The sequence below is a fragment of the Ascidia mentula genome, chromosome 2, assembly GCF_947561715.1.
Source record: "Ascidia mentula chromosome 2, kaAscMent1.1, whole genome shotgun sequence".
NCBI classification, from domain to species: domain Eukaryota; kingdom Metazoa; phylum Chordata; class Ascidiacea; order Phlebobranchia; family Ascidiidae; genus Ascidia; species Ascidia mentula.
In genome coordinates, this window is record NC_138567.1 from 19,840,822 (window position 1) to 19,858,532 (window position 17,711).

At 36.9% G+C, this 17,711-nt stretch overlaps 2 protein-coding genes across 4 annotated transcripts; both read left to right on the forward strand.

The window, feature by feature from the left end:
• Window positions 1-3,648: 3,648 nt before the first annotated feature.
• LOC145889516 (complement component 1 Q subcomponent-binding protein, mitochondrial-like) lies at window positions 3,649-6,933 on the forward strand. The gene is made up of 7 exons (XM_082980481.1): window positions 3,649-3,809; window positions 4,008-4,180; window positions 4,239-4,383; window positions 4,553-4,622; window positions 5,162-5,270; window positions 5,426-5,520; window positions 6,693-6,933. Exons 1-7 carry the CDS (start codon window positions 3,736-3,738, stop codon window positions 6,840-6,842), a joined length of 816 nt encoding a protein of 271 aa, XP_082836607.1. The 5' UTR covers window positions 3,649-3,735; the 3' UTR covers window positions 6,843-6,933.
• Window positions 6,934-7,914: 981 nt separating this feature from the next.
• LOC145889626 (uncharacterized) lies at window positions 7,915-17,708 on the forward strand. 3 transcript variants are annotated; one of them, XM_082980612.1, is made up of 8 exons: window positions 7,915-8,014; window positions 9,105-9,226; window positions 9,293-9,465; window positions 9,552-9,654; window positions 9,708-9,808; window positions 10,153-10,347; window positions 16,953-17,074; window positions 17,259-17,708. In XM_082980612.1, exons 1-8 carry the CDS (start codon window positions 7,957-7,959, stop codon window positions 17,597-17,599), a joined length of 1,215 nt encoding a protein of 404 aa, XP_082836738.1. In that variant the 5' UTR covers window positions 7,915-7,956; the 3' UTR covers window positions 17,600-17,708. The 3 variants fall into 3 exon arrangements, with proteins under 3 accessions (XP_082836738.1, XP_082836739.1, XP_082836740.1); XM_082980613.1 differs by having other exon boundaries at window positions 9,552-9,651; XM_082980614.1 differs by lacking the exon at window positions 7,915-8,014 and adding an exon at window positions 8,828-8,914.
• Window positions 17,709-17,711: the final 3 nt, after the last annotated feature.

Consider the following 17,711-nt stretch of genomic DNA (forward strand, 5'->3'; position numbering starts at 1 on the left):
GTCGGATCGGCGAGTCAGCTTCGAAGCCGTCTTAAACCGTCATGTAAACGGGGTTACTGACTCCGGTCAAAATTAATTGCGAAAAAACTACCTTAAACGCTCCCTCAGGGGCATCCCCCCTGTTGGACATTACTTGGCTAAAAACGCAGAAAAAATTTAGGTTTATTTTGTGACCAAATAAATCGCAAACGTAACTCCATTTGCAATTAAATGCAGTCTTGAATTCTCTGCACAATGCATTGAGAATTATAAAAGTGCTTTTGCAATCCCATAAACATTTTCGGTTTGCGAAACCTCGCTGAGTGCATCCTCGAGGACTTTCGATTAAAATAAGTTTCGCCGGTGGAAAATGCCCACCTTGTGTTTAATCCTCTGTCACAAATGAACATGAAGTTCTTTTGTGGTTTTATGCAAAGCCTATCTCTCCTCCGCACAATATCACCAAAGTTAGTTACTAAAAAAGTGCCGAAGCGCCCCCCCTGTTTAAACCCCTTTGTTGGCCATAAGATCTTCCAGGAGGCTCCACAAGTCCTTGCTCTGTACAGTCTCATCCAAGAGCAAAATTGTTTGTTTTTTTACGTTAAATAGTATTAGGCCCCTATGCAAGCACCCAGGCCCATCAACGGTCACTAGGAAACAAGCGGGACAATCGCTAGATGCATTATTGCAGAGGGCCTTGAAAACAGGATTTCTCAGGTACTCATTTTTTCTGTAGATCAACAGTTGGTCTAATCCCCCTTCATCAGTCACAAAGACTCAGGAATTGTTTTTAGCAAACAAGCGAAACCGCCGCTAGATGTTGAGACTATTTTTGAATCATTCAGCCCTAAACCAGTGGTGGGATTGAGCTGATTCGAACCGAAATTTGACAGTCCAATCGAACCGGTTGTTAACAAGCGTATGAATAGGTCTATGTTTTAATTCGAGCGCTGTATTCGCACTGTTGCTATGGCATGCTGCTTCCTCACCAGCAAACAGTTTAGTATCAGGCTGTGGGAATAAATCCAAAGACGGCAAATAGCTTGTAGATAGGGATGCACCGAAAGTTCGGTTTGCCGAATTTATTCGGCCGAAACTAAGGTTTTCGCAATTGTTCGGTTTCGGCCGAATATTTCTGCAAAATTCGGCCGAAACCGAAACTTTTTTACTGCATAAAACGCTGATACGCAAAGTTTAGAAAAGGTTAGAATCCTTGTTTAAACTGTAGGATTGTGTTCGTTTCATTTGTTTATTTTCACAGAAATGATAAAAATCAAGTTATAGCAGTTGGAACAAGTCGAGGTTATTCTTTAAGCGCCAAAAAGGCTGTATGATAGGATTAGATCCAATCCAGTACATCATGTTTTGTTTAAATTTATTGCGTTGAAAGAGATGGATACCAAAATTAGTTTCGGTTTATTCGGCCGAATTAATTCGGCAACTTTTGCCGAATATTCGGTTTCGGCCGAATATAAAAATAGCTGTTTCGGTGCATCACTGCTTGTAGAGTCTCAGTGATAATAAAGTAGTGTCTTGTCACCGAATAGAAGATCAAAAATAGAACGACGATTCCGAATACAATAGAGTAGATTCGAACCGAATGCATAGAACCCACTTAACAGGCGCACATGACGTCAGTCAGTCAGTTTCCGCGAATCGAAATAAATAAATAATGGACATATTTTGTGTACACAGGAAAATCCTTTACCAACCGCCAGCACTACTGATTTCTGGGAAGCAGCTAGATGTTACAGTAGTGTTTCAGAAAGAAAACACACAATGATTGCAAAAGTGCTGAGGCACAGAAAAAAAATACAACAAAGAGTGTTGGTGGACTTGATTGACACGCATAAATTTGTCATTAAAAATTAAAAATTGAGTTGAAATATTTAAAGGCAAACATTGAAATTTCTACGATGTGGATTTTTTTGAGAGACAATATGTCGAGTTGGTGAAACAAGGGCCCAAGATATGCTCTGTAAGGTTGTTTGACATTGTTTTTATGATTCGATTTTGTTGGGATGAAACTGGTTGTAAGTATGTGGAGGGAGCAAAACTTCAAATTATCAGTCTGTAAAGCAAATGAGGATGAACTAAACTGTAATAAACTGTACGGGGCGTTCACATATTTTGTTCAGCTTTTTTCATAGCACCTGCAGACTGTGCCAACTTTTTTTGTATGGTGTTGCCATGTTAGATTATTATCTATTGTTATACCAAGACACTGCACATTGGAAACTTGTGTGAGAGGACTCCCATTTACCAGCACCTGAACAGTTGACCAGTTATAATTCTTGTTTTTTGTGAAAATCATGAACTTAGGTTTTTGTACAGCTTAATGATAATTTATTAGCACAAAGCCATTGGTGTATGCGGTTCATTTGTAACTTAGCTTCTTGCCCTAATTTACCTGGGTCTGAGTTTGATAACCAAAGACAGGTGTCATCAGCGAATATGGTTGAGTGCATGGAGGTGACGTCCGGTATTTCATTTATGCAAAGAGTGAAAAGCAATGGTCCCAGGATGCTGCCTTGAGGAATTCCATACAATACATCTTCATATGTAGATTGCTCCGAGTTTACATTGGTGCATTAATCACTGCGGCCCTGCAGGTAGTTTTTAAAGAAACGAAACACCTTACCTCGAAAACCATAGTTTTGCATTTTTAATAACAGTTTTGCGTGATCTACAGTGTCGAATGCCTGGGCAAGGTCTATAAAAACTGCCAGGAAACGCGCTGCCGTTGATCCAGTGCTGAAGTGATGTGATTGTGAAACTCTGTCAATGCTGTTATTGTTGAATGTTTTGATCGGAATCCATGGTTGCAATGATATTGGCCTGTAGTTATTAATTTTATCCTTATTTCCACCTTTATGAAGTGGTATAACTTTGGATATTTTTAGGCATATACATGGACTATTGGAAGCTTATTGGTTGGTTTAGTCACATACCGTGTTGTACACCACTTGGGTTAATATAATACAAGAACATAGGTGTGGTGTGACATAAGCATAGGAGAACATTTTATGTGTTGAACAGGATGTTAAATGAATCACTTTATTCGAGAACATTCGATGGACAAATCATTAGGGTCACATTATGGGGTTAACACTTGGATCGGAAATTGCGAATTATCCAATGTCTAGTAGCGGGCTTGCAAATGCTTGTGCGATACTGCAAACGAAATGAATTGTGCAACACTTGTGCAATGCTGCCCACAAGACATTACGCAATATAAGCACTGGTTTATGTGACGTATGTTACAGTCCCAAACCAATATTTCCGTGCAAGATTTTATTTCCATGCAAGACACAAGGTTTTACTCTAATTTTGTAACAACTCTTTGTGTCGCTATAAAAAATAGCTTGCGCCGGGATAATGCAGCGGGCGGGGATTTACTCCGGTCAAAAGGGAAAAAATGCCTAAAATTTTCTTGATTAAAATAGAAGTTTCGTACAGCAGTACATGACAACGAACCAATTGTTATATCGTCAACCCCTGTGCAATCATCGCGAAATTTTGTGAAACTATGGCAACCCTTGCACGAAAAACTGTTGGAAAAGCGAAAACGTTTTAAATAGTCCAGTTATTTTTATGTGTGTCTGGCATATCAATGAAGAAATTAAATAAAATATTACTATAACGGCACAGTTAAAGTACGTACGACGCGCACGTTGTCGAATCTCCGGCGTGGTTTCTTTGTAACAATTTGTGATTAGGTAATTTTGCTTCGAATTGTTTACATACGAATTAAAAATGTCTTCAGCATTTGCAAGAAGTTTTACACAGTACGTTAGATCGTTTAAAATTTTCACAAAACCGACAACCAGGCAAGTTTTTTTTTATAATTGGCCAATTGAAATAAAATGAAAGTGGTAGTGTTGTTGCTTTGCTTGATGTTTTTGTTCCATATTGATGGTAGTTAATGCAACTATTTAATTGTTGAACATAAATTAGATAACTGTTTGTGCACCTGTCTGTAGTTCTCATTGATCAATATATTTGTGCCAGTAAATTTGTTTTTTTAGACCTGAGCACATTTCTTCACTGTTGACCTCACACATTTTGTCTGTGAAAAGTTGTGCGCTATCTGGTCACAGTCGATCTTTGTGGTATCTTGCTCCAAGTTGGTCGCGCTCCTTTAACGGAAAAAGCTCTGTTCCATCCCTGACCTGTAGTTGTGGTGGGTTCCACACAGAAAGTGAGTTTGACTTTTTATCACAATTTACTGCAAAATCAATGTAATGTTTGGGATACAGGTGACAAAAAGTTCACAGAGCTGCTAAAAAGTGAAGTTTCAAATGAGAAAACAACCATGCTTGAAATTCCACAATTGTCAGATGATTGGAAGGTTTCAATCAATGGAGCAGATTGTTCCCTTGAGAAGCAAATCAAAGGGGACAAGTAAGATCAACTTTTGTTATGTGGAAATTTTCTGCTAATTTTGCTGACATTCTGTGTTTTACTTTTTAACCTTTTAATGTGTTTGGTGGTAGATTGCTATTCTATAAACTGTTCCAAGAGCCAAATTACTGAAAAATGTCTATTTAGTGAATAAAAATTGTTGTTCTAGAATTAAAATTTTGTTCAACGTGAACCAGTCTGTACCCCCAGCTGGCGAGGATGACCCTGATGCTAATGAGGTATTTCCATAATACATTTTTTCTATTTTATGTCTTCTGTAAGATTGTGAATTACAATAAGCATTATCATTTATAGGTGACAAGTAATGGTGTTCTTGAACACCTTCCCGGGGTAGTAGATTCAAGACTACACGAGCTCAGCATATGAAATGCTGTCAATTTAATTTATATGTATTATCAGAGTACCACTTTGCATTAAAAATAACCACATAATTGCTCAAACTCATTTTAATGTAAAATGTGCTATAATGTGGCAGCTGTCTATCAAAACAATTTGGCAGTAACATCAAGCTCAATAACACAAGACCCTTAGTTTTAATAAGATTTATAAAATTTGAATGTAGTTCAGTTCTTGATAGCAACAGTTGTTATGCAAACCATGCCATAAAGCAATAATGTAATTTCTGATAAAAGTACAGAAATAATTGTTACATCATAATTAGGGATATGTGGTACCCAATCCCACCACAATAAACATACAGTGAATTTGGTTGGGGTTAATATGACCAGTGTATAAGTATGCAAATCTTAATTTTAAGGAAATCATATCCAAACCTGACTTTTCTGTGGAAATTGAAAAACCTTCAACGAAAGATGCTTTAACTTTTGATTGCTATTTTCCTGACGCAGAACTTGAAGATGAAACAGGTTTAAATTTTACTACTTTTTGTCCGGGGGGTAATTTAATAAACCTCTCATAAATGTTTCTTTAATTGGATATTATGTTTATAAATCTGCTAACTATTTTCAGTAGTTGTCCAATGCAAATATAAAGTAGGTGAAGGAATGATTTTTGAATGCAGAATACCCAAATGTTTTCAGCATAAGGTCAATCATTTTGCACAGTGGGGAGATCACTGAAAAAACCTACTCAATAGAAATGGAAAATGTTGACTCCGTAAGTAATGTGTGAAGTTAGTTGAACATACAGGATAAAATATTTAGTCAAAGGTATACATGCGAAATGCGCAATAATAATAAATAGAGATGCCAACACATATGTTTTGATTCATACTGGCCCTGACAAGTAAACTGCAGAGTAACTCAAAAATCATAAGGAATTATCTGCAGGTTTATCACAACTTTCCTCTAGAAAGCTGCAATAACATGCAAAGTTTAATTGTTTTGTGGATATTTTTGATTGTTTTGTAGGAAATGTACGACTGTTTTGTAGGAATTTTTGATTGTTTTGTAGGAAATGTACAATTATTTTGTAGGAATTTTTGATTGTTTTGCAGGAAATGTACGACTGTTTTGTAGGAATTTTTTATTGTTTTACAAGTAGGAAATGTACGATTGTTTTGTAGGAAATGTACGACTGTTTTGTAGGAAATGTACGACTGTTTTGTAGGAATTTTTGATTGTTTTGTAGGAAATGTACGATTGTTTTGTAGGAATTTTTGATTAATTTGTAGGAAATGTACGATTGTTTTGAAGGAAATGTACGATTGTTTTGTAGGAAATGTACAATTGTTTTGTAGGAGTTTTTGATTGTTTTGTAGGAAATGTACGATTGTTTTGAAGGAAATGTACGATTGTTTTGTAGGAATTGTACGATTGTTTTGTAGGAGTTTTTGATTGTTTTGTAGGAAATGTACGATTGTTTTGTAGGAAATGTACAATTGTTTTGTAGGAAATGTACGATTGTTTTGTAGGAAATGTACAATTGTTTTGTAGGAAATGTACGATTGTTTTGTAGGAAATGTACGATTGTTTTGTAGGAAATGTACGATTGTTTTGTAGGAGTTTTTGATTGTTTTGTAGGAAATGTACAATTGTTTTGTAGGAATTGTACGATTGTTTTGTAGGAGTTTTTGATTGTTTTGTAGGAAATGTACGATTGTTTTGTAGGAAATGTACAATTGTTTTGTAGGAAATGTACGATTGTTTTGTAGGAGTTTTTGATTGTTTTGTAGGAAATGTACGATTGTTTTGTAGGAAATGTACGATTGTTTTGTAGGAAATGTACGACTGTTTTGTAGGAAATGTACGACTGTTTTGTAGGAAATGTACGATTGTTTTGTAGGAAATGTACGATTGTTTTGTAGGAAATGTACAATTGTTTTGTAGGAAATGTACGATTCCCTTTTGGAATTTCTCTCAGATCGGGGAATCGGTTCCGAATTCGGCGATGACGTCATCAATCTAGCCACTGCTGTTGAGAACCGCGAATACGTCAAATCATTGGAGAAGCTACACAATTTCGTCAGTTGCAAGTGACGTCACCAGTATAGCGAAATAAAAACTTCTGCTTTTGTTTAGTTTACGTCTCTGGAATGAAAGCAAGTATTCAAGAGAAATCTGAAACATTTGATTTTACCCAAAACGAAAAATATTTATTTACAATCGCGCTATTAAATTTTTATTGTCAACCTTAAAATCAACGAACATCTGTTTCATGAAGAGCTAAAAAGTTGCCAATTATCACGTGATGTGAAGGCAGTCAGTTGGAAGAAGGCGTTGCTAAGAAACGACATCAGTCGAGTATTTGCAAATATCCCAAACCAGGGGTCTGGTGATAATTTGCAACCCGATTATGGAGGGAGAACAAATTATTGGTTTGAGCTTCACCGTTTACCCACTACGAAAACCGATTGCAATCCCAGCCACTGACAATCGTCACAACTTGGTGTTTGAAACCTCCCCATTCACTGTTTGTAGTTATTTAACATTTCTCGTTTCCATCTTGTCGGGGAGAGTTAGGATACGGAATGTATGGCGAAATAGCGGGAGTTCAACCATATGGAAAAGTTGAGCCCAACATTTCATCACTTATGTTTCGTGTATTGATGATGGATTTACAGCAGCAGACAAAAAGGAATGCCAATGTGGTTTATTCAATCAAGTCATTCGCCACACCTTGTGCAAACCATTGCTAATATTTCAAAAGCAATGCTGGACACATAGCGTAAATTTCAACACATTACGTCGGTACAGTGGCCCTATCTGAAACTTTCGATCAAAAACTTATTTGAGTCGCGCACCCTGGGTGTAGAATAAGGGCTTCCAGGTTGTATAAAAATCAAATAAAAACGCCAACGAGGAAGTTTGAGAAACTTATTTATCTGCCACGCCTTGATATAACTAACTCTTGTATAAAATGGATGGGTTTCGCCCGGTTGAGAAATTAATGTACTGTGACGTCAGCGGGAAAGGAGTTGGTTGTAGAATAGTCGCTTGACAGTTGAAGAGGAAACTAGTGGAAACTCCACGTCATACGTCCATAGAAATCATGTTTCCTGCTTGTCCGGGCATCCACAGTGACGTCATACGAGGATTTATTGCGGAAAGTTAGGGTTATATGAAAGTTGTTGGTTAGTTGGATGACAAGAAAATGGTTTGTCGAATTTTGTGCTGTATTGTGTGGTTATTGGTGGTATGTTTTAGCAGAGGTAAGATTCCATGTTTTAGTAAATTGAACTTTTGTGTTATATAACGTAGCTAAATATATTAGTTCCACAAATGTGCGGAAATCTGTGTTGGGAACATTTTCCTATATTTGTTTTAAAATAAAAATATTTCATAAAAATTACTTGATAATCATCTGGAAACTGCTAAGAACCCGGCCCACATATAAATCTGTTGAACAAAAAAATCTGGGTTGGTATTAAAACTAAAATACATTATAACGTCGTTTCACAGCCTTATATGTTGATCAAGTTTGTCGACCTGCATGGGTTAGATCGTTCTTTTACCTAAAAATCTAGATTATATCTATCTGAAAAGCGGCTGGAATTTCCCATCTATTCATTACAGCGATTAACTAAGGTGCTGGAACATTGATTTTGACTTTTTTATTTTGCACGCAAAGTTAGTTCACATGAACAATAGAACAATAGAGCAAAATATTTAGCAAAGATTAAGTTTTTAGTAATATTTTGTGTTTTTCCTCAAACAAGTATTTGGGCAACCTATTTTTACTTTGACGCCATAAAGATGGCTGTTGACGTCATAACGCGTTTGGTTTGTTTTGATTTAAAAAGTGGAATGAAACTTTATACACAGTGCAAGGTGTTCACTAAAGAAGTATTATTACCGACACCAATCAAGTTTTCAAAAGCAAATTATGATGTAATAGACACCCAGAATCTGATCAAATCACTTTTATTTTGCACGCAAAGAACAATAGAGATGTACAACAATAAGGGTTATCGAGTCATATTTCCCCACAAACAATCACCGTCTGGCGTAGGATCGCAGTCCGTCGCACTGGGATGTGATGATGGGTTGAGACAGTAATCAGTGTTACGTCTCATACGTCACGAGATCAGTGTTACGTCACATGTTCAGTGGTACGTCTTATACGTCTTGTGATGAATGTTACTTCACATACGTCACGTGATAAGTATTATGTCTCATACGTCACATACGTCACGTGATCAGTGTTACGTCACATGCGTCACGTGATCAGCGTTACGTCGCATTCGTGACGTGACGTGATCAGTGTTACGTCACATACGTCACGTGTTTATCATTTCACAGGAAATTGTTCAAAGAAAATCACTCGGATTTCTATGAGAGGTTTTGCTCCAGTTAATGACGGTCCATCCTCCCTCACTGGTGAGGTCATAATAGCGGGAGGTGACGTCATAGGAGGCACAGCGGTAATATATGTTTAATTTTATCTATTAATTTTCATGACGGCAACAATTATCATTATTTCCTCACAGGATGAGGGAAACAGCTCATGCGTGAAGTACAGCGAATTCGCTTGTAATGATGGTCAGTCATGCGTGTCGGTATTGCAAGAATGCAACAAAGTGGCTGATTGCTCGGACGGAAGTGACGAACACAGAAACTGCTCATATTTCTCATGCGGAGACGGAAGTTACATCAGTGCACTGTAAACAATCTTCAATTAAAACGAAGAATTTATTCCCATGTAAAACAAATTGGGGTTAAATACCTTTGCATTAATTTTGTTTTAAGATTTACTTGTGACGAATTCGAGGATTGTCCGGATGCAAGAGATGAAGATCTGGAACACGCGAATTGTTCGGTTGTGGAATGTGTCAATTCAATGATGGCTGTTGTGAGTTTTGTGATCTGAATTATTTCACGGTTTCATGAAATTAATTGTTTCAGGTGAGAGGCACTAATATTTGTGATGGCATAAGCGACTGTCAAGACGACTACAATAGCGATGAATGCAATTGTTCTTTTACGTTTGTTTGCAAGAATAAAAAGTGAGTAATTACAGATAATTTTTGTGACGTCTGTTTATGAGACGTGTACAACTCATGACACTTCATCACAAAATATTTTATATGATTAGGTATCATAAGAGATTTTTGAGTTTTCATTTCAAACGATAGTCATATGATGGCGATTCTCTATTTTTCAGAGGCATTTACAGGTTTACGATAAAAATTCGCTCGATAATGTTCAGATTCATTCGAATGATCAAGTTAATCATATGATCTCGATATTGTTCACAAGCATTCACATGTTCCAGTTTATCACATGATCTCGATATTGCTCAAGAGCATTCACATGATTAAGTTGATCATATGATCTTTATATTGTTTAGATGCATTCACATAAATCAAAGATGTGACGGTGACGATCAATGCGGAGATGGAAGCGACGAAGCCGATTGTCCTCGGTTTACATGTAACAATGGAGATCGCGTGCTCAGTAGTCGACTGTGCGACGGAATCGATCAGTGCGGTGACTCCAGTGATGAGTGCGATTGTACGGATACATTTACCTGCGCCAACGGAAGGTAAAACCGATGCTCTTAATGCAAATGTTCAAATTATGCCTGTTGAACCATATGACTTGCAACCATCCGTTATAAATGTTCAAATTGGATGCGTGTTGAACCATATGACTTGCAACCATCCGTTATAAATGTTCAAATTATATGCGTGTTGAACCATATGACTTGCAACCATCCGTTATAAATGTTCAAATTATATGCGTGTTGAACCATATGACTTGCAACCATCCGTTATAAATGTTCAAATTATATGCGTGTTGAACCATATGACTTGCAACCATCCGTTATAAATGTTCAAATTGGATGCGTGTTGAACCATATGACTTGCAACCATCCGTTATAAATGTTCAAATTATATGCGTGTTGAACCATATGACTTGCAACCATCCGTTATAAATGTTCAAATTATATGCGTGTTGAACCATATGACTTGCAACCATCCGTTATAAATGTTCAAATTATATGCGTGTTGAACCATATGACTTGCAACCATCCGTTATAAATGTTCAAATTAGATGCGTGTTGAACCATATGACTTGCAACCATCCGTCATAAATGTTCAAATTATATGCGTGTTGAACCATATGACTTGCAACCATCCGTTATAAATGTTCAAATTATATGCGTGTTGAACCATATGACTTGCAACCATCCGTTATAAATGTTCAAATTATATGCGTGTTGAACCATATGACTTGCAACCATCCGTTATAAATGTTCAAATTAGATGCGTGTTGAACCACATGACTTGCAACCATCCGTTATAAATGTTCAAATTAGATGCGTGTTGAACCACATGACTTGCAACCATCCGTTATAAATATTCAAATTATATGCGTGTTGAACCATATGACTTGCAACCATCCGTTATAAATGTTCAAATTATATGCGTGTTGAACCATATGACTTGCAACCATCCGTTATAAATGTTCAAATTATATGCGTGTTGAACCATATGACTTGCAACCATCCGTTATAAATGTTCAAATTATATGCGTGTTGAACCACATGACTTGCAACCATCCGTTATAAATGTTCAAATTATATGCGTGTTGAACCACATGACTTGCAACCATCCCTTATAAATGTTCAAATTATATGCGTGTTGAAACATATGACTTGCAACCATCCGTCATAAATGTTCAAATTATATGCGTGTTGAACCATATGACTTGCAACCATCCGTCATAAATGTTCAAATTATATGCGTGTTGAACCATATGACTTGCAACCATCCGTCATAAATGTTCAAATTATATGCGTGTTGAACCATATGACTTGCAACCACCCGTTATAAATGTTCAAATTGGATGCGTGTTGAACCATATGCCTTGCAACCACCCGTTATAAATGTTCAAATTAGATGCGTGTTGAACCATATGACTTGCAACCATTCGATATAAATGTTCAAATTGGATGCGTGTTGAACCATATGACTTGCAACCACCCGTTATAAATGTTCAAATTAGATGCGTGTTGAACCATATTACTTGCAACCATCCGTTATAAATGTTCAAATTAGATGCGTGTTGAACCATATGACTTGCAACCACCCGTTATAAATGTTCAAATTGGATGCGTGTTGAACCATATGACTTGCAACCACCCGTTATAAATGTTCAAATTGGATGCGTGTTGAACCATATGACTTGCAACCATCCGTTATAAATGTTCAAATTAGATGCGTGTTGAACCATATTACTTGCAACCATCCGTTATAAATGTTCAAATTAGATGCGTGTTGAACCATATGACTTGCAACCATTCGATATAAATGTTCAAATTGGATGCGTGTTGAACCATATGACTTGCAACCACCCGTTATAAATGTTCAAATTAGATGCGTGTTGAACCATATGACTTGCAACCATTCGATATAAATGTTCAAATTAGATGCGTGTTGAACCATATGACTTGCAACCATCCGTTATAAATGTTCAAATTGGATGCGTGTTGAACCATGTGACTTGCAACCACCCGTTATAAATGTTCAAATTGGATGCGTGTTGAACCATATGACTTGCAACCACCCGTTATAAATGTTCAAATTAGATGCGTGTTGAACCATATTACTTGCAACCATCCGTTATAAATGTTCAAATTAGATGCGTGTTGAACCATATGACTTGCAACCACCTGTTATAAATGTTCAAATTAGATGCGTGTTGAACCATATGACTTGCAACCATCCGTTATAAATGTTCAAATTATATACGTGTTGAGCCATATGACTTGCAACCACCTGTTACAAATGTTCAAATTAGATGCGTGTTGAACCATATCACTTGCAACCACCTGTTACAAATGTTCAAATTAGATGCGTGTTGAACCATATGACTTGCAACCATCCGTTATAAATGTTCAAATTAGATGCGTGTTGAACCATATGACTTGCAACCATCCGTTATAAATGTTCAAATTAGATGAGTGTTGAACCATATGACTGGCAACCATCCGTTATAAATGTTCAAATTAGATGCGTGTTGAACCATATGACTTGCAACCACCTGTTATAAATGTTCAAATTAGATGCGTGTTGAACCATATGACTTGCAACCATCCGTTATAAATGTTCAAATTAGATGCGTGTTGAACCATATGACTTGCAACCATCCGTCATAAATGATCAAATTATATGCGTGTTGAACCATATGACTTGCAACCATCCGTCATAAATGTTCAAATTAGATGCGTGTTGAACCATATGACTTGCAACCATCCGTTATAAATGTTCAAATTAGATGAGTGTTGAACCATATGACTGGCAACCACCCGTTATAAATGTTCAAATTAGATGCGTGTTGAACCATATGACTTGCAACCATTCGATATAAATGTTCAAATTGGATGCGTGTTGAACCATATGACTTGCAACCACCCGTTATAAATGTTCAAATTAGATGCGTGTTGAACCATATTACTTGCAACCATCCGTTAAAAATGTTCAAATTAGATGCGTGTTGAACCATATGACTTGCAACCACCCGTTATAAATGTTCAAATTGGATGCGTGTTGAACCATATGACTTGCAACCACCCGTTATAAATGTTCAAATTGGATGCGTGTTGAACCATATGACTTGCAACCACCCGTTATAAATGTTCAAATTGGATGCGTGTTGAACCATATGACTTGCAACCATCCGTTATAAATGTTCAAATTAGATGCGTGTTGAACCATATTACTTGCAACCATCCGTTATAAATGTTCAAATTTGATGCGTGTTGAACCATATGACTTGCAACCACCTGTTATAAATGTTCAAATTGGATGCGTGTTGAACCATATGACTTGCAACCACCCGTTATAAATGTTCAAATTAGATGCGTGTTGAACCATATGACTTGCAACCATTCGATATAAATGTTCAAATTAGATGCGTGTTGAACCATATGACTTGCAACCATCCGTTATAAATGTTCAAATTGGATGCGTGTTGAACCATGTGACTTGCAACCACCCGTTATAAATGTTCAAATTGGATGCGTGTTGAACCATATGACTTGCAACCACCCGTTATAAATGTTCAAATTAGATGCGTGTTGAACCATATTACTTGCAACCATCCGTTATAAATGTTCAAATTAGATGCGTGTTGAACCATATGACTTGCAACCACCTGTTATAAATGTTCAAATTAGATGCGTGTTGAACCATATGACTTGCAACCATCCGTTATAAATGTTCAAATTATAAACGTGTTGAGCCATATGACTTGCAACCACCTGTTACAAATGTTCAAATTAGATGCGTGTTGAACCATATGACTTGCAACCACCTGTTACAAATGTTCAAATTAGATGCGTGTTGAACCATATGACTTGCAACCATCCGTTATAAATGTTCAAATTAGATGCGTGTTGAACCATATGACTTGCAACCATCCGTTATAAATGTTCAAATTAGATGAGTGTTGAACCATATGACTGGCAACCATCCGTTATAAATGTTCAAATTAGATGCGTGTTGAACCATATGACTTGCAACCACCTGTTATAAATGTTCAAATTAGATGCGTGTTGAACCATATGACTTGCAACCATCCGTTATAAATGTTCAAATTAGATGCGTGTTGAACCATATGACTTGCAACCATCCGTTATAAATGTTCAAATTATATGCGTGTTGAACCATATGACTTGCAACCACCTGTTATAAATGTTCAAATTATATGCGTGTTGAACCATATGACTTGCAACCATCCGTCATAAATGTTCAAATTATATGCGTGTTGAACCATATGACTTGCAACCATCCGTCATAAATGTTCAAATTATATGCGTGTTGAACCATATGACTTGCAACCATCCGTTATAAATGTTCAAATTATATGCGTGTTGAACCATATGACTTGCAACCATCCGTCATAAATGTTCAAATTATATGCGTGTTGAACCATATGACTTGCAACCATCCGTCATAAATGTTCAAATTATATGCGTGTTGAACCATATGACTTGCAACCACCTGTTATAAATCTTTAAATTATGCCTGTTGAACCGTATGACTTGCAACCATCCGTTATAAATGTTCAAATTATATGCGTGTTGAACCATATGACTTGTAACCATCCGTTATAAATGTTCAAATTAGATGCGTGTTGAACCATATGACTTGCAACCATCCGTTATAAATGTTCAAATTATATGCGTGTTGAACCATATGACTTGCAACCATCCGTTATAAATGTTCAAATTATATGCGTGTTGAACCGTATGACTTGTAACCATCCGTCATAAATGTTCAAATTAGATGCGTGTTGAACCATATGACTTGCAACCATCCGTTATAAATGTTCAAATTAGATGCGTGTTGAACCATATGACTTGCAACCATCCGTTATAAATGTTCAAATTAGATGCGTGTTGAACCATATAACTTACAACCACCTGTTATAAATGTTCAAATTAGATGCGTGTTGAACCATATGACTTGCAACCACCCGTTATAAATGTTTAAATTAGATGCGTGTTGAACAATATGACTTGCAACCACCTGTTATAAATGTTCAAATTGGATGCGTGTTGAACCATATGACTTGCAACCACCCGTTATAAATGTTCAAATTAGATGCGTGTTGAACTATATGACTTACAACCATTCGATATAAATGTTCAAATTAGATGCGTTTTGAACCATATGACTTGCAACCATCCGTTATAAATGTTCAAATTGGATGCGTGTTGAACCATATGACTTGCAACCACCCGTTATAAATGTTCAAATTGGATGCGTGTTGAACCATATGACTTGCAACCACCCGTTATAAATGTTCAAATTGGATGCGTGTTGAACCATATGACTTGCAACCACCCGTTATAAACGTTCAAATTAGATGCGTGTTGAACCACATGACTTGCAACCATCCGTTATAAATGTTCAAATTAGATGCTTGTTGAACCACATGACTTGCAACCACCTGTTATAAATGTTCAAATTAGATGCTTGTTGAACCATATGACTTGCAACCATCCGTTATAAATGTTCAAATTATATACGTGTTGAGCCATATGACTTGCAACCACCTGTTACAAATGTTCAAATTAGATGCGTGTTGAACCATATGACTTGCAACCACCTGTTACAAATGTTCAAATTGGATGCGTGTTGAACCATATTACTTGCAACCATCCGTTATAAATGTTCAAATTAGATGCGTGTTGAACCATATGACTTGCAACCACCCGTTATAAATGTTCAAATTGGATGCGTGTTGAACCATATGACTTGCAACCACCCGTTATAAATGTTCAAATTAGATGCGTGTTGAACCATATGACTTGCAACCATTCAATATAAATGTTCAAATTAGATGCGTGTTGAACCATATGACTTGCAACCATCCGTTATAAATGTTCAAATTGGATGCGTGTTGAACCATGTGACTTGCAACCACCCGTTATAAATGTTCAAATTGGATGCGTGTTGAACCATATGACTTGCAACCACCCGTTATAAATGTTCAAATTAGATGCGTGTTGAACCATATTACTTGCAACCCTCCGTTATAAATGTTCAAATTAGATGCGTGTTGAACCATATGACTTGCAACCACCTGTTATAAATGTTCAAATTAGATGCGTGTTGAACCATATGACTTGCAACCATCCGTTATAAATGTTCAAATTATATACGTGTTGAGCCATATGACTTGCAACCACCTGTTACAAATGTTCAAATTAGATGCGTGTTGAACCATATGACTTGCAACCACCTGTTACAAATGTTCAAATTAGATGCGTGTTGATCCATATGACTTGCAACAACCTGTTACAAATGTTCAAATTAGATGCGTTTTGAACCATATGACTTGCAACCACCTGTTACAAATGTTCAAATTAGATGCGTGTTGAACCATATGACTTGCAACCACCCGTTATAAATGTTCAAATTATATACGTGTTGAGCCATATGACTTGCAACCACCTGTTACAAATGTTCAAATTAGATGCTTGTTGAACCATATGACTTGCAACAACCTGTTACAAATGTTCAAATTAGATGCGTGTTGAACCATATGACTTGCAACCATCCGTTATAAATGTTCAAATTATATACGTGTTGAGCCATATGACTTGTAACCACCTGTTACAAATGTTCAAATTAGATGCGTGTTGAACCATATGACTTGCAACGGATTGGACGATTGTGGAGATGCCAGTGATGAATGCGGTTGCCGGGATTCATTTCATTGTAACAACGGCCGTTGTATTCAAAACGTTTTTGTTGGTAAGAACAATGTTATTGAAAACACTCGGTCATGGCCTGAGAAGGGGCGAATTTTTAATACCCGTCATATAATTGACCTGTGACACAATACCTATAATCTGATGTACAAGCGATAAATTCAACTTCATGCTTATTTTGTTCTCTCTTTTTTCGGCACTTTCATAACAAAATAATCGCTGTGCAGGAAATGACGTTGACGATTGCGGGGATAATAGTGACGAAATACAACATACCACTAAATCTATCCCCCAAACCGCCTCACACATAACGTCATCACCCAATAAACAACGGCAATCTACACTTTATAAGATGCAAGACACGACGAGAGCCGATACGACCTTGAATGTGAAAGAAGGTCAAAACTTTCAAACAACTCATTTGTCTACAACTTCTAAATACCAGGGAACTCCCCAAGACCAAAAATCGCCTTTCCAAACCACGTCATCTTCCAGTGTCCCTGACAACGATTCGTGCTTTATTTTCACATTTGTTGTTTCCATGTTTGTCGCCGTATCACAAATATGACAATTTCTCTGACGCTTGATGGCGCTGTACATAACCGATTTTTGTGCTCGACCCTGGAAATTAAACTGGCGGGCGGGTGTTTGGCAGCATTTGTCAAGCGCCCGATCGGGTT